The 27874-nt window shown below is 37.9% G+C and overlaps 1 protein-coding gene across 2 annotated transcripts; it reads left to right on the forward strand.

The window, feature by feature from the left end:
* Positions 1–26310, forward strand: LOC311295375 (uncharacterized protein). Of its 2 annotated transcripts, none has more exons than XM_084416719.1 (10): positions 1–70; positions 181–310; positions 1586–1792; positions 2087–2824; positions 6721–6804; positions 8991–10931; positions 14909–15082; positions 16875–17048; positions 19454–19624; positions 25831–26309. In XM_084416719.1, exons 3-10 carry the CDS (start codon positions 1641–1643, stop codon positions 26006–26008), a joined length of 3612 nt encoding a protein of 1203 aa, XP_084272845.1. In that variant the 5' UTR covers positions 1–70; positions 181–310; positions 1586–1640; the 3' UTR covers positions 26009–26309. The 2 variants fall into 2 exon arrangements, with proteins under 2 accessions (XP_084272845.1, XP_084272846.1); XM_084416720.1 differs by having other exon boundaries at positions 18–70; positions 1611–1792; positions 25831–26310.
* Positions 26311–27874: the final 1564 nt, after the last annotated feature.

Consider the following 27874-nt stretch of genomic DNA (forward strand, 5'->3'; position numbering starts at 1 on the left):
GACGCAGCGGAACTCTCATGTCAACAGTGAAACCGAAAGCGTTCATATCGGATGACTAGACACCATTTGGGTAAATCAAAATCTAACAATGTCTTCACGTTTCACAGTTATAATACCAATGAAGACCATTTGCGTCTAAACTATTTAAACAAGTTGTTCGCTTCGCTTCTCTCCTGACAGCTCCTCCTATCACGGTAGAAACTATAATGGCGGATCCCGGACTAGAAGCGCAGGGAGTTTAGGACAAACTCACTCACAGCTACAGCACACCGACTGCGACTCTACTCGTGTGTTCAGTCCAAAACACTAGGTAAATATGATAATACAGGCAAAAAGTTAACTTCAAAAATTAACAAAGAGGGGTAAAAGAGTTTTTAGCTAAAAGCGAAAGCTTTTAGCTAAAACAGTCCTTGGCAAATAGTGCTTACAAAAACGTTTTGGCACAGAGTTGCCAAAACGTTTTTGTAAGCACTATTTGCCAAGGACTGTTTTACATGATAGGCTAATATTATTACCTTAATGTTTATTGTTAAAAATAGTGTGTACCGTATGGACATTTAATGTAAAATTTAGTTTATTTAATTATAATTAAAGGCATTTAATAAAATATATAACAAATAATAATTATAAAAACAACTCATAACTGTTACAAAAACACAAACTTTACATAACAAAAAAAAAAAATCACAGTAAAATTGATTACAAGAACGATTGATTCTTAAGCCCATTTAATCATGGAATTCATGTAGAAAGAACTCAGTGTCATCCCTGAAAATGAAATTAAAATGATTAATATTCATAATATCTGTTCATATCAATTGAACTGAGTATAGAAAAAAATCGAACTTTAATAATAAAATGACCTCAGATCCAACCCGATCCCGACAAACCAATGGACTGATTTCACACATGCTTCACAATGCAATCACACAGAGCATTCCCACAGCGTCATTCAATGCAGCGCAAATTGCCTTTAAGGGAACTTACTGATGTTTGTAGCTGGTTGTTCTGTTAACGAAAAATAATATGTAAACTACATAAATCAATGTATATGAATACAGAAATAAGCAAGTAAAAATGTTTTAGTTTGAGAATAGAAAGTTGAAGTTGGTCTGCAGTATCATTTAGGATGTAGATAATAATAAGACTTCATAATAATAAACAATTTTGACAGAGCAACACAAGATTCAAGATTTGTCTCTGTTAAACACGAAACCACAAACTAGGTAAAGCACAAATGGGATCACAAATTGATAGTTCTGGTCCTTGGTTAATATTGACTGAGCTGTGTTCAAAGCCATTGTAAAATATTCTATAAACGCACACCTGTGAGCTCATTATCCCAGTATTATTGCGCCAACAGTGGGTGTTGCTGTATCTGTGTTTTGTGTGTCATCATAAAAACGGCCCTTAACTGGCCTAAAATCACTGTAAACCACAGCGTCTTGGGCCCCAAACACACAGCGTCTGCACCACAGGGGGCCCGGCCACTTCGGTCACTGTGCACCCTCGCTTCTGGTCACCAGCTAGGACTGAAACTTAATTGTGTCAAAAGTCAGTGTATGTTTTGTGTTTCCACACACAGGCCTGAAATAATGTATCTTATCTAGGAAGAAGAGAAGTAGAAGTCTGCCTGTAAAATGAATGTGTGTGAGGAGAGGGAAGAGGAGGCTTCTGTTGACAATCAGAGAGCAGCATCTCCAGGATTCAGCTGTGTGTCTATGAAGAGTAACATCTCCATGCTTGAGCCTCCTCATCTCAGTGAAGGATATGCTGTGACCTCTGACCCTGTGTGAGTATCATGAAGTTGGATGTGAAGTTTTTAACATGATGATTCATTCACTGAGGTTCTTTAGTCTGAAAATGAATGTTAATAATAAAGACCAGTTTGACTTTATTTCTTTCATAGGTCTCTTGTTCTCACTGAGAATTAAACTTATCTCTAGTTAATGTTGATGTTTGACGTCACCATTATGGTGATTCCTGTTTGCTTTTGTTGAGCACTTGACCTTTGACTCTTTTTAAATTTGTTCTCTTTCAACAATTGGAATATAATTTTACTGTAAGCACTTGTTTGTTCTTACAGAAAGGGATTAAAGGAGGCTTCTGTTCACACTCAGAGAGCAGCATCTCCAGTATCCAGCTGTGTGTCTATGAAGAGTAACAACTCCATGTTTCAGCCCCCTATGTTCAGTAATGGACCATCTCCAGTATTCAGCTGTGTGTCCATGAAGAGTAACAACTCCATGTTTCAGCCCCCTATGTTCAGTAATGGACCATCTCCAGAATTCAGTTGTGTGTCTATGAAGAGTAACAGATCCATGTTTCAGCCCCCTATGTTCAGTAATGGACCATCTCCAGAATTCAGTTGTGTGTCTATGAAGAGTAACAACTCCATGTTTCAGCCCCCTATGTTCAGTAATGGACCATCTCCAGAATTCAGCTGTGTGTCTATGAAAAGTAACAGATCCATGTTTCAGCCCCCTATGTTCAGTGATGGACCATCTCCAGAATTCAGTTGTGTGTCTATGAAGAGTAACAGATCCATGTTTCAGCCCCCTATGTTCAGTGATGGACCATCTCCAGAATTCAGTTGTGTGTCTATGAAGAGTAACAGATCCATGTTTCAGCCCCCTATGTTCAGTAATGGACCATCTCCAGAATTCAGTTGTGTGTCTATGAAGAGTAACAGATCCATGTTTCAGCCCCCTATGTTCAGTAATGGACCATCTCCAGAATTCAGCTGTGTGTCTATGAAGAGTAACAGATCCATGTTTCAGCCCCCTGATCTCAGTGATGGACCTGCTGTGACCTCTGGCCCTGTGTGAGTATCATGAAGTTGGATGTGAAATTTTTTAACATGATGATTCACTCACTGATGTTCTTTTCTCTGAATATGAATATCTTAATAATGGGGCTGTCAATCGATTAAAGTAATTTTTTGTCTTTTCTCGGTCACAAAGGCACCAAATTCAAAATTTATTTTACATTTCGACTACATATATGACCCACTTTAAATAAAAAACAATGTTCAAATGGGTGAAATGCCCCTTTAATGCGTTTTCTCAGATCTGATAGCTATCCGATCGTGAAAAGTCCAGGTGTAAATGCCCTCCGAAATGCATTCGAGACGGATTTGAATCCGATCCCTCAAACCACTTCAGGAGGTGATCTGAGACGCATTCCAGACGAAACTGGACAAGTGTAAATGCATATGGTTGTTGAAAGAAACCAAATTGTACTCCTCCCAAAAAAAAAAAATAAAATACAAAAAAAAAACGTGTGAGAGCGTGTTATATGCTATATGTTATATCCAGATATGACGACGCGCTGGAACACGCATCACCGCAGATGAGCAACTGCATCAAGCCAACGTGCAAACTATCGCAAATCAAAGTGAAAGTAAGTCGCAGACGCTTAACACAATCTTCATCATTAAAAGTAAAGAAACGAAATGATCTTACCAGGCTTACTGCTCTCTCTTAGGCTATTGCGGTCTTTGATTTTGAAATTTTAGCTGATGATCTATGAAATGCAGCTCATATCTGTTGCTTTCGGTGACGTGCACTCCATTCAATCTGCATATAGCGCGAGAATTGAAGATCGGATTTAAATCCGTTTCGCAAAAATACATTTATGTGACCAGGTGTAAATGGAATTGTTTTGATAAATCAGATAGCTATGCCTCACAAATTAGTTTGCCAGCTGAACTCAGGTGTTGTGAGGTGTATTTATCACGTAGTCCTGAGGGATATCAGACGACGCTGTTGACATAATTTCTGCGATTATCATGAGAACAGCTTTCAATATCTCACATAATTATCAGGACATAAATAAGCCTAACGTAGAGGTTGTAAATAGTATGAACGAGCACAATTTGCAAACTATTATGATAAATTGCAATAATCATGTCTAATGTCTAAACATCATAACGGCCAATGTTATGAAATAATGCGACGTACATTTAACTTAATTGATGTTATCTAGCATTTTGTAATGTTTACATTCCAGTAAAAACAACAGAAATTAAATTATACAGTAGGCCTAGACTATAGACTATTTACTTGTGATTTAGTTGCAATCATGTAAAAACGTTATAATATAGGCTAATATATTTACGGCAGTGCAAGTACTCCACAGCGACTCTAGGGGTTGCTGTTTGACAAAAACACAAATTCTACTTAGTGTGGCTTTAATCAAAATCTGAAAAGTTACTTTCGGTCTGGAATGGCGTTCCTTCTCTGATGACGTCAGTTTGACGGCTTGGGTTGAAAACGTTAAACCACTCCGCTCAAACTGTCAGTCTGCTATGAGCAGAGATGGAGAGGAGGAGCGTTAAAGTAAAACCCTGTCCTCTATTCAATATTCCGATTCGGTCACAAATATTCGGCACAAATCTGCACTTCTATATGTCTTCCCCATTTGGTCTGTCAAACATCTCCCTGAAGCCATATCTCTCTTCCTCTGGTATCTTGTAACAAAGACACACACACACACACACACGCACAGTTTCTTCCTCAAACTGCAGCCATGTAAGAAATAGTATTTAATTAATTCATGAACAAATAAATGCCACATTGCTTTTACGGAAATATGAAACAAATAACACATAAGGCTATATATATCAGACAGACTATGAGTGAAAAAAAAATTAAGACAGTAGTTATAGATATTTTCAGTCTATTTGTATTCATAAAGGACCAAATTAAACAAATTATAATAATAATACATGGGTTATATAGGCTATTCAAAACACTATGCCCTCGTTGCTTAAAGTTTATATACGATAGCTACTGATTTAAAATCACAGAATAATTTCTCTAATGAAACACAACCATTTGTATCTATTTATTCCATCTTTAACTCGGCATTACAGTTTAAATTACATTCAATACAAGATTAATACATGCGTGTTAAAAACATCCAATTCCGTGCATGCACGTTAAACATTAACTACGTATTTTATTTATCAAGTATGTAATTGCGCAAATGGCTGCAGCAAGGACAGTCTCAACAAATGAGCGTAACAACACACAGAAACAACTCACTAAATGTTATAAGTAACATAACACGACTAAGGGAGCTGGTCTACTGAATATTATCACGATTGCAAATACAAATATTAAATTGAATTTATAGTTTAATAAACAAGTAGTTAATATGTAGTTACTTACATTTTAGACACAATATTGACTCTTTTTGTTACAAAAGAAAAGCAACACTTCAGTGCAGTATTTTGTTATTGAATGGTACAGCATTTTGAACGAATCGTTTTAATGAATGACTCAATGACTAATTTATTAAGACGGTTACTTGTCGCCACCTATTGGTGGTTTAGTTTCATGTTTAAAAGTATCATTGATTTTATTTTTTATTTTTGTACATTTGTTTAAACATCAATCACATAACATTATTTATTACAGTTGTAATTTTGCAGTGCAAATTATTTAATTCGATTGATAACAGCCCTCATCATTAAAACTGAAATTATTGATCAAATTTAAGAATGTGACATGAAAGATGACGCATATATTTAAAAAGATTTTTAAAAATTGGCCTTTATAAAGGTAAATAACGCCCAGTGGTAAATATCACAAAAATGCAGATTTAAGTACATGTAAAAGCTGATAGAACACTGATGAGAATATTGCTTCAGAATAAATTATATTTACTTATGACAGCCACCATTTAAATGTTTATATATAAAAAAAAGAGTAGAAACATACTTATGTAATTACAAATGTATTATAACGTTATTATAAAAACTTCCTTATGTGTAATTTAAATGTAAGTATCTTAAGCCTACAAATAAATATTTTTTAACCTTTAATTTTACAATGATGTACCAACTGGGGTTCCTTATAGTTTACAGCATTAGTTAAAAGATATTTTTTTTCTTTGAAGAAATTTGCTATGTACCTGATAGGCCCCAAGTTAACCAATATTGAATTAAATTAGGAAATGTGTGTCAATGTCCAGCCCAGTGTCAATAAATTATTTTTTTACTTGAAGCAAATATCTTTTTTCCTTTATTTTCTTGTCAGAATTCATCAGAATGCTTCATTTAGCCTACATGTTAAAATCACAAATGTTTTCTCATGGGGGACAATGCCCCCAGACCCCCCTACAACAGTTTACTTCATAAACATGCAACCTTTTTCACCACTTGTGAGTTTGCAGGTCTGTGTTTACCATGTTTTCATTTTGAGTTTCACTTGTGCTGAAAGTTCCTGCTATGTATGCGCTTGCTTTACCCAGATAATCACCTTGTGAATTCACTAGTAACAGCCTCACAGAGCATCCAGGCAGACGCGGGGAGCAAGTGCTTAATCTCAGTCCGAAAGACAGTGTTTTTTTCAGTTTTTAACAGTATCTTCCATATTATTATGGTTTAATAACTGTGACCATTTAATTGCGGTAAATTGTGAAATTGGGTAATCACGACATCCCTACTCTTGTCTACTGATTGGTCAGTTTAAACTTAAAATATTTTGTCACATAGTTAGGAAAGGGATCAAGGAAAACAGTAATCTGTGTCTGCTTCATTAAATTAACATTTATTAGTTTATATTATAATATATAATATTTTAAAGAGAAAACCTCTGTTTTCTTTACATGTAATACAAGTACTGCTCTTTAAACCAGTATTGGTGTTAATTTGTTGGAGCACACAGATAATCTTCAAAGAAACAGTCTGAAATATTTCTCTCTTTCTCCCAGTATCTTCAGCAGGAAGAGAAAGAGAGCAGCATCTCCTCTACAGCCCCCTGATCTCAGTGATGAAGCAGCGCCCAGAGACCGTCTGTGAGTATATTCATGTAGAGTGAGACATTCAACATAAGAACACAGAGTGTACACAAACAACAAGAGGAACATTATTACATTTTTATTTTATTTCAGCAATAAAGTTCTTTAAACAGAAAACATCAAATACAACAGAAACTGAAATTGTGATGTAAAGAAAGAGTCTTTAAAGGAACACTCCACCTCTGGAAAGATGAATGTGTATTTAAAATAGGTCATTTATGTAGAAGAAATGTGAAATTATTTTTGAATTTGGAGCTTTCTAGACTGAGAAAAGCCAGAAAATGTATTTTTGGCTTATGTGGATGAACGACAACAACTCCCAGAATGCACTTGCTTCGCTGCCCTATGAGGCCACTCCCAAGCCACGCCTACCAGTAAGAGGGCGCAGTTGAAAACAACAAGGCTAGGCTACGAGTGAGTCTCCGTGACGAGTTTGCCCGGGATTTCGAGATCGCCCAAAATGTCCGGGATTCGGCTTTTGCGTTCTACAGTCGCCATTCATTATGTTTACTGTGGCGAGCAGGACGAGGCTGAGGGGCGTGGGAGAACGGCGCGAGGCCGGTGGCGTGATTACTGATGAGCGAGACCTGTGAGACGCACCGGTCTTGCATCTCACGGAGGTGCGGGAATTTTCTTAGCAATGTTAAAACGCACATCAACCGATCACTTGTTTAGCGTTCATGTAAACACTACATTCAGATTCACCAATCGGAATGAATTCAGTTAGATTGAAACAAAAGGTGTGCATGTAAACAATGAATGGCGACTGCAGAAAGCAAATGCCGAATCCCGGACATTTTGGACGATCTCGACGGCCGGACATGTCCGGGAAAAAGTGTATGGTAACCCCTGCTACTCAGCTTTCTTCGTCCATGTTTTGTGCAGGTTTCTGCCGGTTAAATCAAACGCACTGGCACTGATCTGTGATAGGTCTGTTAGCGCATTAGGTCCAACCCCCTATGGGCGGGTTTGAAAGGGTGGGAACTAGTGCTTGTAGTCTTAACAGAAATCCCCCCCTTTTACACTTCCTCCTACAATGACGCAAATGACGATTTTTGTAGGAGGAAGTGTAAAGAGGTAAATACAGATTTCTCTCGTCTCAGGGGAAAATGAGAAAATGTTGCACGACCATTCAATAGTATGACTGGGTTTCTAACATTGCAAAGCTTAATGCAAATGGGTGGAGTGTTCCTTTAAAACTTCAGCCCTAACCCGGCCCTGGCCCGTGGTGTTCAAGCCCTACCCGGCCCCAGCCCGACAACGGCTGCAATTTCTCAACCCGAAACCGAACCGACCCGAGACCAACATCAATATCACTTAAAGCTCTTTCTGACGCGTGCTCTCTGATGTGCACTCTCTGATGCGCGCTGTCTCTGCTACACACAAACACAAACACGTCACACACTACTAAAAGGTAAACTTTTATTATAGGCCTGAAACATCATGCACACAAATATTGAACAGACTGTCCATTAGAGAGAAGCATAAGCATTCAGTAGAGAATATAGCGCTACGGGATCCAACCGCAAAAATAAGTAAATAAACGGCCTTCCTTTCTTTGCTTTTAAGTAACTGAAGAACAATGTACAAAACAATGTTCAAAAATGAAGAACTCTTCGCCAACTGGCTAATGTTAAATAATATTAATTTTAAAAAAATCCAACTTCTCCCTGATCCTCTGCATGGTCAACTGTCACCTGTTAATGCACGTGAGTGATGCGTGCGTATATGCGTATTGCATTTGTGTTGCTTAGGCGATGTATAATATTTGTAATAACAATATTTCATGCACACTATGTGACGTGTGCTCTGCACGTATATTATGGGCACAATGAAAGGAGAGAAGCTAAATAAGCCTGAGTCCGACCCGAGCCCGATCTGTAAAAAAAAATAAAAATGGCCCAAGCTCGGCCTGAATGGGCTTAGCGTGTCGGGCCCCGACGGGCTTGCAGACCTCTAGTCAGTAGGGCCTTTGTTAAATATACTTTTTTTAATATATATATTTGACTGCATTTTTGTCACATGGGACAGTAATCATATTATAGTCAATTAATCAAACACTTCTTTTTAAATGTGTTTGTGGTATGATTTCAAATAGGATAATTTAATATTAAAGACATTCAAATATTTTCTGTCTTTTGTTTGTCTTTCTGTTCATCATAATGTTTTTTTTTTTTTTTCAGTGATTGGAGAGCTGACCAGATCAAATATGTGTCCTGTCAGACCAGCACATCCTCCTCCTGTCAGAAACACATCAGTCATCATGACACAGAAGCAGCCCTGCAGCTCGATTCTCACCAGCCAGTGCATGATGATCTGCAGAGAGTCAAAGACCAGCACAAAACCAGCATGAAGAACAAGTATGAGAGCTTATTTGAGGGAATCAAACTACAAGAGAATCAGACCCTCCTGAACAGGATTTACACACAGCTGTACATCATAGAGGGAGAGAGTGAAGGAGTGAATGAAGAACATGAGGTGCTACAGATGGAGAAAAGTTACAAGACACTCCAAGACACTCCAATCAACTGCAATGACATCTTTGATGCTTCACCCGAACTAGGATATGAGGAGAAGAGAAGAGAGAAGGAGGACAAAATCAAGACTGTTCTTACTAAAGGCATCGCTGGAATTGGAAAAACCGTCTCTGTGCAGAAGTTCATTCTGGACTGGGCCGAGGGAAAAGCCAATCAGGATGTAGATTTCATATTTGTGCTTCCATTTAGAGAGCTGAACTTGATTAAAGATCATCAGTACAGTCTTCACAGACTTCTGCTGGACTTTCATCCTGAACTTCAAGATCTGGACCCAAAGATTTATGATGAATGTACAGTTGTGTTCATCTTTGATGGTCTGGATGAAAGCAGAATTACACTGATGTTTTCAGACAGTGAGAAAGTTTCTGGTGTGACTGAGTCTTCATCAGTGTGTGTGTTGATGTCAAACCTCATGAAAGGAGATCTGCTTCCCTCTGCTCTCATCTGGATCACCACCAGACCAGCAGCAGCCAATCAGATCCCCTCCAAATACATCAACCGTGTGACAGAAATTCAGGGATTCAATGACCCTCAGAAGGAGGAATATTTCAGGAAGAGAATCAGTGATGAGGATCAAGCCAGCAGAATCATCTCACACATCAGAAGAGCAAGAAGCCTCCACATCATGTGCCACATACCCGTCTTCTGCTGGATCTCAGCCACTGTGCTTCAAAACATCCTGAAACAAGATCTCAGTGCAGAAATCCCTCAAACTCTGACTGAAATGTACATACACTTCCTCCTCATTCAGACTAGCATGAGGAACCAGAAGTATGAAGAGAGAGATCCAGAGAAACTCCTGCAGTCCAACAGAGAAGTGATTGTGAAACTTGCTGAACTGGCTTTCAATCAGCTGATGAAGGGCAATGTGATGTTCTATGAGGAGGACCTGATTGAAAGCGGCATAGACATCACTGATGCCTCAGTGTATTCTGGGATTTGCACTGAGATCTTTAGGGAGGAATCTGTGATTTATCACAGGAAGGTTTACAGCTTTGTACATCTCAGCTTTCAGGAGTTTTTTGCAGCACTGTATGTGTTTTTCTGTTATTTACACAAGAACAGTGAAGTTATGAAAATGTTTCTCACTGGAAAGTCCAGAACTCAGTCTGGAAATGTTCCTCTGGATGTGTTTCTGAAGGGAGCAATGAATAAAGCTTTGAAGAGTAAAAATGGACACCTGGATCTTCTCCTTCGATTCCTTCATGGCATCTCACTGGAGTCCAATCAGAGACTCTTACAGGATCTGCTGATTCACACAGAGAACAACCCAGAGAACATCAAGAAAATAATCCACAACCTCAAACGAGGTCAAAAAAACAATGTCAGCCCTGAAAGATGGATGAATCTGTCGCATTGCTTGATTGAGATGAAGAATAACTCTATTGTTGAAGAAATGCAGGCATTTTTAAAATCTGGAACAAACGAAAAACGTCTTTCTCTTGCACAATGTTCAACTTTGGCAAACATGATCTTGATGTCAGAGGAGGTGATGGATGAGTTTGACCCTAAAAAGTACAATATCATATCATCACAAGAGGGTCTAAGGAGACTGTTACCTGCTCTGAGGAACTGCAGAAAAGCTCTGTGAGTGTCAAAATATGAACATAATATCAATGAATTGGAATATGAACATAATACCCCCATACTCATAGATTTCCTCTGGTAAATGCACTGTAATGATAATTTAAAAAATATATATTATTTATTTATTTACATACATTTGAAGTGTCCACTGATTCAAATATAATTTTTTTTTTTTTTTTATTATAATTAATATCTAAGTAATTGCATTTCTGAATTGCAGAAGTTTTAAAAGCTGAATTTTTCTCAGTCTTTTTTTTCATAGATGATAACATTCTTTTTAACCAATTAATTTACATGACTTTCCATTGTTCATGATTTACTGGATAAGGATTAAGTATTTTTAGTAAAATATTTTTCTCTACCCAATAAAAATGCCCCCAAGTTTTGGTATTTAGGCTGTAGGTTTTTATTTAAATGACATGACTTTTTCTGTTCTAGAAATCACACTTTTAAAATAACGCTACCTCATATATCTGGTTGTGGAGAGGATGAATTAAAATAAGAAATGTCTTGATTTAGGTCAGTGGTTCCCAACCCTGGTCCTGGAGTATCCCAGCACTGTACATTTTTGATGTCTCTCTTATCTAACACACATATTCGAGGTCTTGGAGTCTTTACTAACTAGCTGATGAGTTGAAAATGTGCAGTGCTGTGGGTACTCCAGGAACAGGATTGACCAGAAACTGTCTCTGAGACTACTAGTCCGGGCCTTAATGCTATGGTACTGTAACCGTGATAAGAGCACTGGAAATGTTATGTGGCTTGGATGGCTTGAGTCCTTGTAGTGTAATTTACTAAGTAGAGATGCACCGATTACAATTTTCTTGACCGATTCCGATTTCCGATTTTTCATTGAGTTTGACCTGCCAATACCGATTTTAACCAATTCCGATTTCATTTTTTCTATCCACTTTACAGCACACACAAATATTTATTTTCTATCTTTTCTTTAATAGAACATTTTGCATAGAACATAGAAAATGTTTTGAACAGATAATCAAAATGGAACTATATAAATTACTCCTGGTGTGGGAAATTAAAAGTTAATTAAAATTAAACTAAAAGAAATCTTATACTGTACATTCTGACTAGTTTACTCATTTAAAAAAATATATATATATAAAACACCATATAGAACTTTTTTTACCCAAACTGAATAATAAAAACAAGTTTGAATGGGTAAATTTTCTATAAATATTATTTTCTGACATAGCCTACTCCAGTTCTTGTTAAAACACATTAGACAACATGCAAATTCTGTGCATTTTGGGCACTTTTTGTGTGGAATAATACTTATTTTGTCCATCAAAAGTGTGCTTTCACTTTAATTGAGCGCCAAAACCCGCGCTTCACTGCTGCTCACGCGCTGCTTCTGCTTGCGGTGTGAATGTATGCACACCGAAAAAAATACGCACTGCTCATGCGCCGCTCACGCTTGCGTGTGAAATGGCCGTAATTCACGAGGTTTCCTATTGCGTTCCGTTTGCACGTGTGATGCTGATGTTTCGCGATGTTAATCATGCGGCGCCCGGGTGCATTTGACCGGCATAAAATCGGCATATGTCAGACTAACCGGCCGGTCGCCGGTCATGGCCGATCACATGAAAATCGGCCAATTCCGGTCACCAGCCGATCAATCGGTGCATCTCTATTACTAAGGCTTAAAACACGGCTCAACCATCGAATCAAGGTCTAGAACTATCTGTCTTATAACTAATTATTGACATACAAGAGGGCTTTTCACACTTGAAATAGTTAACCATGGGTCATTGTAAACCTTAACACTGATCATAATTTACCTGGGGTTAACAATTAATGCTGGTTATTTATAAACTGATGTTTCATGCCGTACACTTCTAAACCCTCAGCTAATATTCGTATTTGCACATTTGCGGTGTTAGATTAATTGATTAGATGAATGCCGCATGCAACCCGTTTACATGAAGGCTTTTGCATTGCGCATCCTCGTATTATATATTGCCAACTGCTATCAAGTTTTTTTTTGTCTATATGGACTTTTTGGACCGTAAAGGTTACAATGAAAAGGTATATTCTTCACTCCAATTGGCGAGTTTTCTGTTGCCTTTAGAAATGCTTTCCATTAAACTCTGAAAATTACCTTTGCAACCATTAAAAATGTATGTGATATATAGTATGAATTAGGGCTGCACGATATTGGAAAAAACTTACATTGCAATTTTTTGTTTTTCTCCGATATATATTGCGAAATATAAATAAACAATTTCACCAGTTGATTTGGATAGCTCTATTTGAATAGAATGAATCATTCTAGAATAATTGAATTTTTTTTTTTTTTTTTTTTTTTTCACAAAAAATAGCATGTTAGGATATAACACTATAAGAATATATAATGTATGCACTGGAGAAACAAGGAAAGAGTTAAACAGAGTGTAACATGGAATGTATAAAAACTACTGTCAATGTTAGGGAGTAGGAGAGTGTTTTGTTTCTTGCTGTTGTCAAGATTCATTAATTTGTCAAAGTTTATAAGTATAAAGTTTATAAGTTCTAACAACTTTGTGCCATGAATAAAATCTACATTCCTGAGATGGGAAAATGTGTTTTATTAATTTTTCCATTTTGTAAAAAAATACCCTAAATGCCCACTGTCGCAAATTTGCAACATACCAAAATTACCCTAAATGCCTGTTGTCGCAAATTTGCAACATACCAAAATTTCTATTTATTTGTTGTGCAAAAGTGAAATTGATAATCTCAACATTATTTACCATCTACCTAAAGTCAAAAACACACAGAATTTTTTTTTTTATATACAGCTTTATAAATTCAGGCGTTAAGGGGTTAAAGCTACAAAAGTAATTTTCTCTTTCTCTTGTGTTGTTTGATCACCATTGGTCTCACAAACAGCTGCGGGTACATTAAGCTGCTCTACCTTTAAGACAAATGCCCAGACTTGACTTCATTTCACGTGCATTTTGACTTCATTTCACGTGCACATGTCCGTTTAAGCTTGAAATAAAGAGAAAGGGAACTGAATTTGGCGTTCACGTGCTGTCTGCGTGGCTTTGTGTGTGCGCACAGAAAACAGAGCACGAGTCCTCTTGTGCTTGATGCCTGACTCGACTTAAAAACGTGCAAATGATAAACTTTCACTCTATGATGGTTAAACTTTGCAAATAATCCACGACTATCCATCAATCCATGACTATCGCGGTTGCGCACATTGCAATATTGATGCTGAAACGATACATTGTGTAGCCCTAGTATGAATGTGTTTAGTATGAATGTAATCCGGACGTACTACATCCGCCATGTTGTCATTATTATATGACCTACAAGCGTCAGTTACATTGCTTCACTGCCATTCATAAAACCTCTTCCTTGGCCTCATGGGATAGTAAAGTTTCCATTGTATGCGTACTTCAGAATCTTGCCAGAAGTAGTAGGTCATCCGGCGACTTTTTGCTGACTGTTTTTCAAATACTATGTATTCAGACAAACTCCTCTGTTAACGTACAGTTTTTGACATACTATATAGTAGGGAAGTATTCGATTTCAGACTCTGTGTCAGTGTTTCTGTGACCATACAAAGCATGTGAACTTGAGGCACTCGATTGGCTGTCCATTGCTAAGTATCTAGCCGTAACATTCTAACACTGTATCGTTTCACACTGTGCAAGTTTGGCACTGCAGTCCGGGGTTAACCGCACAGAAGCGGCTCTAATACTGCTAAACTCACTTTTATCTTACAAATGTGAGATATTTCTTTACCCAGGGTTAAAAGCGGGGTTAAGAATGACTATAACCAGTGGTTAATTGCAGTGTGAAAAGCCCTGTAAGAACATGTACGTGCATGTAATGGAGAAAAAAAAGTGCAACTCAGGCCTTCCTGCTCTCTAACGTCTCTCCAGTGCTCAGAAGCTTCTCCATTATTAACACAGGACCGAGCTCTTGACTGACCAGAACCTTTTAACCATGGTCATCTCTTTTTTCAGATTAACAGCCTGTGATCTCAGTGATCAGCAGTGTGAAGTTGTGGCTTCAGTTCTACAGTCATCAAACTCCTCCCTGAGAGAGCTGGACCTGAGTAACAATCACTTGCAGGATTCAGGACTGAAGCTGCTCTGTGCCGGACTGAAGAGTCCAAACTGTGGCGTCAACATACTGAGGTTTGAGTTTCACATTCGTTCTGTAAAGGAGCAGAAAGCGATTTCTGTGAAACACTGTCAATATTTGAAATTGACACCCCTCCCTTCTAGTAGTCTGTCACGCGAGAATAAGTTAATAAGACAATCTCGTCATTTTCAAGAACAAAATTACCATCTTATCACAATTCGTAATCGATTAACTTGCAGTTGTTAAAGGCGGGATATTAGAGAGTAAGGAGATCAAGTCAGCCGTGAAGATGTCAAAGAAGCATGTGTGTACATTTAACGAGGTATTACGGAATAAGGAAGTACATTTATCTTCAAAAAGAGTTTATCCAGTTACTATGCGCAGTAACTTGTGAAAAAAGAACTCAATGTGGTATCGCGTTGAATGACACACCAGAAGTGCTCTCTCAGACAGCGCGCAATCCCAAATCAGGGTTTTTCGTACATTGAATTTTTTTTGTCAGCCTCCCAAACTAATTTTTGTCCTGCCAAAGCCTTATTTGATCAGTTATTGTGATTTATTTGTGAAAGGGCGCATGTTGACTGAGAGAGAGAATGAGCAAAGAGCCCCTCCCCCGCAGGCACTCTCTCTGTGTTCAACCTATTTTTGTTTTCTCTCCCCCGCACATATTAATCAAAATTAACAATGATGATGTTTTGAAAGAGCTGCTTAATCTGGATCCCTACAAATCTGCTGGGCTAGACAATCTGGACCCTTTCTTCTTAAAACTATTAGCCGAAATTATTGCAACCCCTATTACCAGCCTATTCAACCTCTCTTTTGTATCGTGTGAGATCCCTAGAGATTGGAAAGCTGCCGCGGTCATCCCCCTCTTCAAAGGGGGAGACACTCTAGATCCAAATTCTTATAGACCTATATCTATGGGGTGGTGGTGGCGCAATGGATAAGACACATGCCTTTGGTGTGAGAGACCCGGGTTCGAATCCACTGTGAGACACCAATGTGTCCCTGAGCAAGACACTTAACCCCTAGTTGCTCCAGAGGCGTGCGACCTCTGACATATATAGCAATTGTAAGTCGCTTTGGATAAAAGCGTCAGCTAAATGAATAAATGTAAATGTAAATCTATCCTGCCATGTCTTGCTAAAATGTTCGAAAGCCAAGTTAATAAACAGATCACTCAATATTTTGAATCCCATCGTATTTTCTCTGCTATGCAATCTGGTTTTCGAGTTGGTCATGGATGTACTTCAGCTATGCTCAAGATACTTAACGATATCATAACCTCTATCGATAGAAGACATTATTGTGCAGCTGTCTTCATCGATCTTGCCAAGGCTTTCGACTCTGTCAATCATCGTATTCTTATTGGCAGACTCAACAGCCTTGGTTTCTCAAGTGACTGCCTCGCTTGGTTCTCTAACTACTTCTTAGACAGAGTTTAGTGTGTAAAATCGGAGGGCCTGCTGTCCAGTCCTCTGGCAGTCTCTATGGGGGTGCCCCAGGGTTCAATTCTTGCACATGCTATTTACTTATTACATATACTAATTAATATGTTATAATAGTAATTACAATAACTGGGTACTAACTAGGTACCAACCATGAACCTACCCCTAAACCTAACCTTAACCCATGCAGTTACCTTATATTACCCAGTACTTTCTAAAGTAAGTACACTGTAAGAACATTGTGCATGTAATGTAAAATAAAAGTGCAACCCAGGCCTTCCCGCTCTCTATCATCCCTCCAGTGCTCAGAAGCTTCTCCATTATTAACACAGGACCAAGCTCTTGACTGATCATAACCTTTTAACTGGAGTCCTCTTTTTTTTTCTTTTTTTTTCAGATTAACAGCCGGTAATCTCACTGATCAGCACTGTGAAATTGTGGCTTCAGTTCTACAGTCATCAAACTCCTCCCTGAGAGAGCTGGACCTGAGTAACAATGACCCGCAGGAGTCAAAACTGAAGTTACTCTGTGCTGGACTGAAGAGTCCAAACTGTCAACTCAACATACTGAGGTTTGAGTTTGACTTTCATTCATTAACCTGTTAAGCTGCAACCCCACTTTTGAAAAATCCCCAGAAATGACATACCCAAACTGAAACAGATACAGTTCATGAACCCTTTGCATTAAAAGCACAAGTATGATCTCATTTGAAAGCTGACACCTGGCAGTTTATTGTAAATGTAGAATTAATTATTGTCATAATGAAAATTTTTTTTATAAATAGCTTCAAAGTTTTGTAAAATTATTAGAAATTAATTTTTATGAAACATCCTCATGAAAATAAAATTGAAGTTGGCACTGGAGCAATCTAGAAATGCACTACAGCTAAAGCCATATGTCTAAACATTCTATGTTTAAAATCTGAAGATAATAAGTGCAAAACTCTGTATTTAGTTAAATGTTTTTCAAGACCATGTCAAATGACTTTATTTTGATTTGACGCTAAAATGCTACTGATGTTTATTGTCATCTTCTAACCATCTATCCAGTATATTGTCTCTATTGTTTTGTGGTGCAGACGATCCCCATTCAGTCTCAGTCTCCCCCTGCACACATTCACACCTCTCCAGCCTGGTTATGGCTCGAAATATGCATTTCTTTTGTCTGCATTATAGCTACTAACGACTGGCTATTCACAGGCTATTCATAGGGTTTCAGTCCCTAATTTCTTTTCTCAAAGTTTACCCCACATTTTAAACTGTATCAAATGCATTTCTTGAATAAAGACACATTTCAGGTAGCATTCAAAAAATAATAAAAGTATAACTTCTAGGTAGCAGGTGCACCTAGGGCTAGCTAGCATGTTAGCTTAGCACACCATCAATACACGACAATTTATGAGATTAAAACCATGTTTGTGCTCTAAACTTACTTTTTAACGCACGTTGAGTATTTTAAATAATCTTCTGTGATCTAATTTGGCTTCAGATAAAAAAAATCAGACAGAAAATATACTATTGGATAGTGTTCTGCACAATGATAGTCTATATAGATTGGCATTACATTATAAATATAATCTATTATTATGAAAATACCTGGCATGGCTTGAAAAACACAGGTAACTCAAATATCAGTGCAATCATGTTTATTGTCTTCAAAACATCTGTATCTGCATGTTACAGCACGATCTCTTGTTAGCTTTGTGTGTATCAGACGTCCTGGAATGTCACATGGTCATGGCTCTTCTTCATGTTCCATATATGGACTATTATTGTGCATGTAGCGCCCTCAGGCTATTGGTATGAATTAAAAAAACACAGTATCGGAATACCAAATGCTCATAAAGATTACATCGACGCATTTGGGTATAAATTCAATAAATATTATTCCTGTCTATAGAAATATGATGTAAATCTACGCGAATCTATCAATATTTCTCCAAATCTGCACATTTTTGAGCTAAAGCCCTGAGGCAAGTTGTTTTGTGTATCGCTGTCATGACGACAGCACGGAGTTTTTTATGAATGAAAGCGGCTGACGCGCATAATTCATATTAAAGGTATCGACTCATTTTTTCATTTCATAACTCCTGACACAAATTAAGACATAACTGTCACTATGAGTTTCTCAGAATACAATAGTGGTCAAATACTGAAACTTGAGTATTATATCTTTTTAATTATGTATAGTTTGTCAAGGTATAACATTAAATCTGATAGTAATTTTGAATTAAATAAATAAATAACGCTTCAGTGCGCGGGCGCACTGGCAACGGTTAACAGGTTAATTAATGTTAATAATAATGTGTGTTTAATATAAATTTATACTACGGGGGGCTGTTGAATGCATGACTCTGATTGGTTGATGAATGGGGTGATTGAAAAAAAAACAAACCTAGAGTTTTGAACTTAACCATTTTTTTTGACCAATTAGACTTTACGGCCCGGTTTCACAGACAGGGTTTAGATTAAGCCAGGATTAGGCCTTAGTTCAATTAGGGCATTTAAGTAGCTTTTATAAACTTGCCTTTGAAAAAAAACATTACTGGTGTGCATCTTGAGACAAAGCAATGGCATTGACATATTTTAAGATATATCAGTGCGAGTTGCTTTCGGTTGAAACTACTCAAACATGCATTTTAGTCTGAGACTAGGCTTAAACCTTGTCTGTGAAACCGGGGGTAAATGTTTTCAACATTGCACCCTTAAGTAATTAACTTTACACACAAACTCAACTCATTACTTTGTGTGGCAGAAACAACTCAATTGAGTGAAAGTAACTCAGGTGAATACACATTAGTGTAACATAGTAAATATAGTTTATATATTGTATATACTATATTGTAAAATATTGACGCAATATATTATTTCATATAGTTTTCAATATATTTTAACTAGTTAATATATTGATCATAAATGTATGAAAATATATTTTTATTCCATGATGGTTATAACCAGAGTACTCCTTTTTTTTCAGATTAACAGCCTGTAATCTAACTGATCAGCACTGTGAAGTTGTGGCTTCAGTTCTACAATCATCAAACTCCTCCCTGAGAGAGCTGGACCTGAGTAACAATGACCTGCAGGATTCAGGAGTGAAGGTGCTCTCTGCTGGACTGAAGAAAAACTGTCAACTCAACATTTTGAGGTACTTAGAAGTTTTAAGTATATAGCGCCTTTCCGTAGCTCAAGGTCGCTTTACATTGTACATTACAATACATTTACACACCCTCACACACATTGCAAACACATAAGGATACATATAGCCACATTATCCAAAGTACATGTTAAATAGATATGTTTTTAGCTGAGTCTTGAAGGTAGCCATAGATGAGATATAACGAAGTGTAAGGGGTAGTGAATTCCATAATTTAGGAGCATTAACACTAAATGAACTTCCACCTACAGTGGACAAAAAAAAAACAAGTTCAGCTGATCTAAGGGACCAGGCAGGGTGGTAGGAGTAAAGTAGATCAGATGGTAGATCAGTAATATCTTAAAGTGAATACGTGATGCCACGGGTTATCAGTGAAGATCATGCAGCAGAGGAGTAATGTGAGTAGAATGCCTGGTCGATGTGAGAACATACTGTAATCAACTGATGCATGAATTAAGGTGTCAGCATCAGCTAGAGAAGACCGAAGATGTGCAATAATACGAAAATGGAAAAAATAGTTTTTAACAACAGAAGAAATATGAGTGCAAAAAGAGTTGAGTCAAATACAACACCAAGGTTACGGATGGATGAAGAAGGCTTACAGGGTTCCCGCGGGGTCTTAAAAAGTCTAAAATTCTGAACTTTAAATTTAAGGCCTTAAAACGTCTTAAAAACGGCCAGATTTTCATCCGCGGTCTTAAATTTCATTTAGTCAGGTCTTAAAAAGGGTTTACCCTCGTTTATTTCCAGAAACGCTGGCCGCAGAAAGTTATTACAAAGTAGCAAAAAAGTATCGAGTCGTAGCCTACAAAGCAGAGCTCTAGTGCAGGGGTCTCCAACACGTCGCTCGCGGCCTGATTGGAGGTCGCTCGCCAAGAGGCCGTTCACATATCGTGTCTTTTGCGCGCTCAAGTTCGTTCAAATGTAGGCGCGCGGTAAGCGTGCTCATAATTGAAGCGACGCGCTCGTTTTTTCCAGGCGCTGTCTGAAAGCTCAGTCAATAGGAAGGATGGGAATGCACCCAAACACTACGGGTGTTTTTCTCTTCTCCGTAAATAAATCTTGTAGCAGAGCTACAGCAAGCGTTTTTTTACTAATAAAAGATAAGCTAAAGTGCATTGTAAATGTCAGTAATTTATCTTTTTTGACTCATTCTTTTTATAAAAAAATATTTAAAGTCTGAAATATGTGAGGTTTATCTTTTTATAAAACCTTTTTTGTCAAACCTTTATTTTAACTTGTACATGTTAGTATATAACATGCAAGACACTTTAAAAATGTTAATTTTTAATGGTATTATTTTAATGTTTATGTAAACCAAAAGTGCATATTGATGCGAAATTTATTTATTTGCTGGTTTTCGACATAAAACTTGAAACCATGATCATTTTTGTCACTATAATCATGAAATTAAATGTTCATGCCATTTCATCTCTAGTTATGATCAACTATGATCAACTAAAATCAACTAATTATGTGTTTTTTACAGTATAATATGCAAAGTACAATTTTCTATAAAAAAAATTATATCTGATTCTGTTCTTTTCTCTGACACGCGTTGTTGGGTGTGGAAGGTTACTAATGTGATTTATCTGTAAATTAAATTAATGCTTTTTTAATTACTGAATTCATTGAAATAAAAATAATTCTTTGATTTTAATATTTATTTGGTAATTATTTGGTAGGTCTTAAATTTCAATCTTTATGGTCTTAAAATGTCTTAACATGAACCCCATCAATATCAAAGGACCGGTCCATCCTTTTGACTGAGGCAGCAGAGCCAATCATCAATATTTCAGTTGTGTTATTATTTAACTTGAGGAAATTCAGGGACATCCAGTGCTTGATATCCCTGATACATGCAGTAAGTGAGTCGGGCAGGGATGCTCTGTTAGAGCTGGTGGTGAGGTAAATTTGAATGTCATCAGCATAGCAATGAAATTGAAGTTCATGCATGTATATGATGTCACCAAGTGGATATATATAAATGATGAACAGTAGTGGGCCAAGAACTGAACCTTAAAGAACACCCAGTGTAAGCGGGGCAGTGACCTATAGTGATATAATACTTTCCGTCGCTGATGCAGCTTTACAGAGATAAACGTATAATTTAAATTAGGGCTGGGGGAATTAACGCGTTAATCTTTGCGATTAATTTGAGATGTTTAACGGGTTAAAAAAAATAACGCAATTGACGCAGCACTTTTTTTTTATTGATTTCCTGTTGCGGCTGCTATTGAAAAGCCCGAAAATATACCATCCCGCCCCTCCGTGTTCGGCGATCAGGTTTCATTCTCTCGCAGCTTTCATGAGTGGGTCTTTTCCGCTCTGTGTGTGTGTGTCGGCATGCTGCTGCGCTCTCTGCTGAGAAAAATGCTGATCGGAGCATCCCTAGTCAATAGATTATGTGTCTTATACTTCGTGTTTCAATTTGTTAATAGATTTAATAACTGAAACATAACAGTGAAATAAATTAAATTATCGTAAAATTAAAACATTGATCAGGACTGTTGTTAGTCGGCAGCATTTTTGTTTTAGCATTCTTTATTAAGAATTAAATAGGCTTACAGTAGGTTGTTATGATATGCATAATTTTCTTTAATAAATAATAAAAACATTTCAACATAAAACATTGCAATAAAAAAATATTGAAGAATATTTTGAAGAAGCTTTTGAAGAAATATGATAGTATCGTGCTACAGCGCACATTCTATCAGCTGCAGTTCTGGCGCCTCAGTCCCAATACTGTAAAACTCGACGTACTTTCACATCACATGTTAATGCAGCATTAACATATAATGCACTTATTCACAATCACAAAAGTTGTCACAAATTATTTGCTCGTGCTTTAAAGCTTTGCCGGGTAAACATTTCATTGGCGTTCTGTTCTGACATGATGCACTTTTTCTGAGCGTGTATGCCCGAAGCGCGCGCACACTAGGGTGGTCCTTATTTTTAAAGTCTCCAATTGTCATGCTCTTAACCCTTTAAATTGTTCCTTTATATAAGAAAATACAGCATGCCAATTTTTATGGCAGTAACATAATAATTACTGGTAGCTCAATAGCTTTAAACTTTCTGAGATTTTGATGATTTTCGTAAAAACAGATCATTTGAATTGGTATTGTACCTGGCTAGTAAAATTCCAAAAAAATCTCCATAAAAGCATCTAATGCATCAATTATTCCTATTTTAGATACATATCTCAGTTTACTTATTGTAGAAACTAAATCCAAATTAATCCATCCATGACCCGGTTTAGCAGATTTACCTTTCCTGGTGGAATCAATACATATTTCTATTGATGATCACCTTGGTTATTGTTTGGGTTTAGAGCACATTACGTTCCTTGAAATTGACCCGGAACTTTGGCCGAATCAAGCAGATTATCAGGAGGCACAGGCAACCATGCAATGAAAGTAGTCAATGATCACGCCGAGAGAGGAGTGGCTCTGATTCAAGAATATAATGGCTATCTCACACACTCTGAAGAACAATTGCAGTTTCTCCTTCATGTGGTGGAAGATCACAGACGGATCTATCCAGACTGCAAAAAGTCAACACTGGCTCAGAAATGAGGGATTGTTGAAAACTTTGTGCATTTTTTGAGATTGTTGTCATTGTTGTTACGTCAGTGTTGCTCTGATTTCAATAAAATGTAGTTCATTTGCAGCAACTTTTAATATTACTTGGACTTGATAAGGACCACCCTAGCACGCACTGTCAAACAGCGCCAAACTGGACTTTATCTTTCGCGTCTGATTGTGCTAATACTGCCAAATACACACAAGGTTTACATAAACACAGTTGGTTATGTCTAAAGTGAACGAAAACAGCTGAGAGAAAATCAGATTTGAGTTAACTGATGTCTGTTTATAGATGCGTGCAGGTCTTAAAGTGACCTAGTAAACATGCTGTCGCTTGTCCTTAAAGGGATAGTTCACCCCAAAATAATTTGTCATGATTTACTCACTCTCATGTTGTTCCAAGCCTGTATTAATTTCTTTCTTGTGTTTAACTCAAAAGAAGATATTTTGAAGAATGTGGGTATTAACAGTTGCTGGTCCCCAATGACTTCCATAGTACACACACACAAAAAAAAAAAAACTTTTAGAAGTCATTGAGGACCAGCACTTGTTTGGTTACCCGCATTCTTCAAAAACTTTTGTGTTCAATTTAAACATCAGGTTTAAAACAACTTGAGAGTGAGTAAATGATGACAAAATGTTCATTTTTAGGTGACCTATCCCTTTAATGTTAATAAAGCAACAAAAGAGAAAACCTCTTGACTGAATTAAGATTTTTATCTTCGCCCACTTTGGCCTAAATTTCCTAAATTTGGCCTAAATAAAGATAAGCATACATCAAACAATGAGAATATTTTATATAAAAACCATAATTTACACAGTCCAGCATCAGACAATAATAGCAGAGCATTAATGTTTCATTTCTGCTCCATACAGGCATTTGTATGCTCTCCACAATATCTAGCTTGTCCAATGGACGTTTTTCTTTAAAACATAAACCTCTTTCACAGCACCACTCGGCTCTTCTGACGATGATCATTCATTCCGCTTCAGGGTCTCCTCTCTGCACTAACGTCTGCGCGCTCCCACATGAACATTTGCGTATGTTTACCTGTTGCCGAGCCCCGCCTTGATGCAGTGATTGACGGGGCGGGGACGTGATTGGCTCGGAATGCATTTTCAATTTGCTACATTCATTGTATGCGACCAGATAGCGACCAGAATCAAGCTTAAAAAAAGATGCAAAAGTATCACAGAAAGGTCCCATGTGACGCGTCTTATATTCCAAATGTTCTAGGGGTATATGATAGTGTTTGGTGAAAAACAAATAGAAATTTAATTTGTTACTTAATGAAAATCCTGACATTGGATTTTGGTATTTTGTGCATGACTGAAAAAACACATTCATGAGACACGATTAGCATCGCAGTTCACTCCGCCTTACCCAGAAGTTGGATGTGTGCTTGGTTTCATACCGTCTCGCTCCGTCAGAGCCAGTCCTCAACGGCCGGTAACTCAGAGGGTTCCCCTGACCACTGAAATAAAAGGTGTTGAAATCCCAGGACACATTGGAAAGGGGTAATGCCAGTGGAGGGTTTCTGAAGAGAATTTTGAGCATATTCTGCCCAGGGTAAGAAGCGGCTCGAGTCCGACTGATTCTGCTGACAGTATATTCTAAGAAACCTTGAGTTCTTGTTTCAGGCATTCGGTGTGACCGTTCGATTGTGGGTGATATCCTGATGTGAGGTTTATATTTACATTGGCGGAAGAAGGTCATCCAGACCCAAGATATGAACTGGAAACCCCCGGTCTGAGACAATATCTTCAGGTAGTCGATAATAGCGAAACACGTAGTGGAAGAGATATTCTGCTGTTTCGAAAGCTGTTGGGAGCTTGGGTAGAAATATTAATCGACGTGCTTTAGAAAAACGACCAATGACTGTTAATATAATGGTGTTACCCTGGGAGGCCAGGAATTCAGTGAAAAAATCAATAGCAATGTGTGACCAAGGTCATCGAGGAATGGGTAGTGGCTGTAGAAGGCATGTGGTGGGTTGTACAAAAAAAAATGCTGTGTGCAATACTGACAGTTACTAATGTATGTGATTGTGTCTCTGAAGTAAAGGTAGACCAATGATGACTGGATTGTGAGGGGAACGGTTGAGGTAAAAGCATGTTTGCTCTGTGTGTAGAACTCCAACTACACACAAGTAGGGTCCAAGTCAAGTAGGGCCGTAGTTATGATGGTTACTTCTATACATGAAGTGTAATGACCAGGAGCAATGGAGGTACTCACTAGTGATGTCACATATGACACTGATGCTTCAAAGCGCTTGTCGAGTACACAGCGCAATTTCTCATGAAGCTCTGTGTCGGAGCGCGTATTGTTTTCAGAGAAACGTGACTAATGAAAAACGCCACACACAAGTCTGAAAGACTAATTTATTTTTTTATTTATTTTTAAACATAGCTTCCAAATTCTTACTGTTTAATAACGTGACCATTGTAATCACAGCCAATTTTGAAATTGGGTAATCTCAGCATCACTAATTGTAATCAATCAGAGGTCCTTGTAAAGATAATTGATGGGTTGAAGAGCCGTGTTGTTTATTGTAGTGTATATTCTCTAAAAATGAAGCACACTGACATGGACTCTTACTGTTGTTGTAGATTATCTCAGTGTTTGGTGACAGAGGAAGGTTGTGCTGCTCTGGCTTCAGCTCTGAGTTCAAACCCTTCACACCTGAGAGAGCTGGATCTGAGCTACAATCACCCAGGAGAATCAGGACTGAAGCTGCTCTCTGAAGCTATGAACCATCCAGACTGCACACTGGACAAACTCAAGTAAGTGGATCAGTAAGAATCATCCTGGCTGGTGTGTATGTGAGGGAGACTGAGAGTTTTTAATAGTTTTTGAACACTGAAGGAGTCCCAGTGTGTTAAAAAATGACACCAAGCAGTCCTGACAAAGCATCCAGACGAGTTGTTAGTGAGAATGTGTTGAGAAAATAATGTATAGACTCTGATACTATAGAAGCTGTAGAAACCTCACAAAGACATAGTACTGGAAATTCCTCCTTCATTTCCCAACATACTCTTTAAGAGACCTCTATCTTATGAAAATAGCCAAAGACACTACGTAGTTCCACAGAAAGTTTTTTATTACTCCACACTCTCTATTAACATTTAAGTGAGCTTGAGTATTTAAACAAAAAAACTGTACCAAGATAAATGCTCAATAGTCCAGATATTACAGTTTCCATACACCCTCATACAGCGCTTTAAGAAGCATAAGTGAGGAAGCACCTTTCTTCGTCAAACAGTCAACAAGTTGTGACTTGGCTTCTGACCAACGCACTTCTTTGATTTTGTTAGCATGTAGGAGCTCTTTGACACCGCTTATTTCTAATCTTAGTCTCTTTTCTGTGACCTGTTTTGTAGACTTAAGAGCGTCAAACAGGGAATGGTTATCAGTGACACAAATAAGGGGGAGAGCATTAAGATCAGCTTTACCTGTGGTAAGCTCAGAGTAGAGCACAGCCAAGAACATAGCATTGTCAATACCATCTGACATGGCAAGGGTTTCTCCTGCCAGCGTGCTTCTTACCACACGTCTGATTTTCTTAGATTGCCAAAACAGTGGAGAGAACTTTCCTGTTTTTTCCATGAGGGCAATTAAAACCCCTCCCTGTGTACCTCCATCTGGAAGATTGCTTAGTGAAGCATCACTGAAGACCACCAAACTCAAATCATCAGTGTTGCCCAAGTGTTGAAACTTAAGTGTGACCTTCTTTGACTTAAGTTTACGGATCACTTTGTTCACTTCATGTATGGACTGAACAGTAGCATTCTTAATGTTGGATGCTAGGCTACATGTGTCAAACATAACATCTGGTCTTGTTTGTTTAGCAACCCACAGAATCTGTCCTATTTTGGACCTGAGTTGTTCTCTTTCTTTCTCGTTTAGTGGAGCCTCTCTCTGTACAGCACGTGCTGCCTGTAAGTGAACTGGTTGTAAGTTTTCAATGTAACTGTGCTGATGCACCTGCACTACACCACCCACAGTAGCAATGTCCATCCCCACGTATGAAAAACTCTCATGCTCTTCACGACCCACGTGAAATGCAGATTTAAGTACAGGGATGACATTAGTTACAAAGTGCTCTGAACCTGCCCAAAAAAAATCATCCACATGGCATGCCAGTACTCCTGTCACCTCAGACTGCTCATTCTGCCAATAAAACACTGCAGGATCAACCCGTGAGATTTTACCACCACTGTTCAGCATGAGTTCTTTGACCTTGTTGTACCAGTAGAGGGAAGCGTCTGCAAGTCCATACACACATTTCTTTAGTTTCCACAACGCATTGTCCACGCCTGCTTCTGGTGGAGGATGAATGTAAATGTCTCTTGAGAGTTCCATTCCCTGCAAAAAGGCAGACTTAATATCCATAGAATTTACTTTCCATTTGTTTTGACAAATAACAGCTAACAGCAGCCTGAGTGACTCTGATGCACATGTGGGAGAATCTTTTTGTAATTCACGAATATTGACTTCTTCAAAACCTCTCGCCACAAGGCGAGCTTTGGGAACAATACCATTAGAAGTGTCCTTCAACGTATAGACCCATCTAGTAGAAATACATTTTTGACCCTTGTCTGTGACCTCTTCGTAAACATTATTATTTTGCCAGTTTTCAATCTCTTGCTGTTT

Source organism: Rutilus rutilus (genome assembly GCF_951802725.1).
Source record: "Rutilus rutilus genome assembly, chromosome: 1".
NCBI lineage: Eukaryota > Metazoa > Chordata > Actinopteri > Cypriniformes > Leuciscidae > Rutilus > Rutilus rutilus.

Excerpts from the sequence above, each read along its gene's own strand:
- LOC311295375 (XM_084416719.1), top strand. The coding sequence starts at position 1,641 with ATGAATGTGTGTGAGGAGAGGGAAGAGGAGGCTTCTGTTGACAATCAG. Across the intron at positions 10,932-14,908 it reads AGGAACTGCAGAAAAGCTCT|ATTAACAGCCTGTGATCTCA; the intron begins GTGAGTGTCAAA and ends CTCTTTTTTCAG. Across the intron at positions 15,083-16,874 it reads TGTGGCGTCAACATACTGAG|ATTAACAGCCGGTAATCTCA; the intron begins GTTTGAGTTTCA and ends TTTTTTTTTCAG.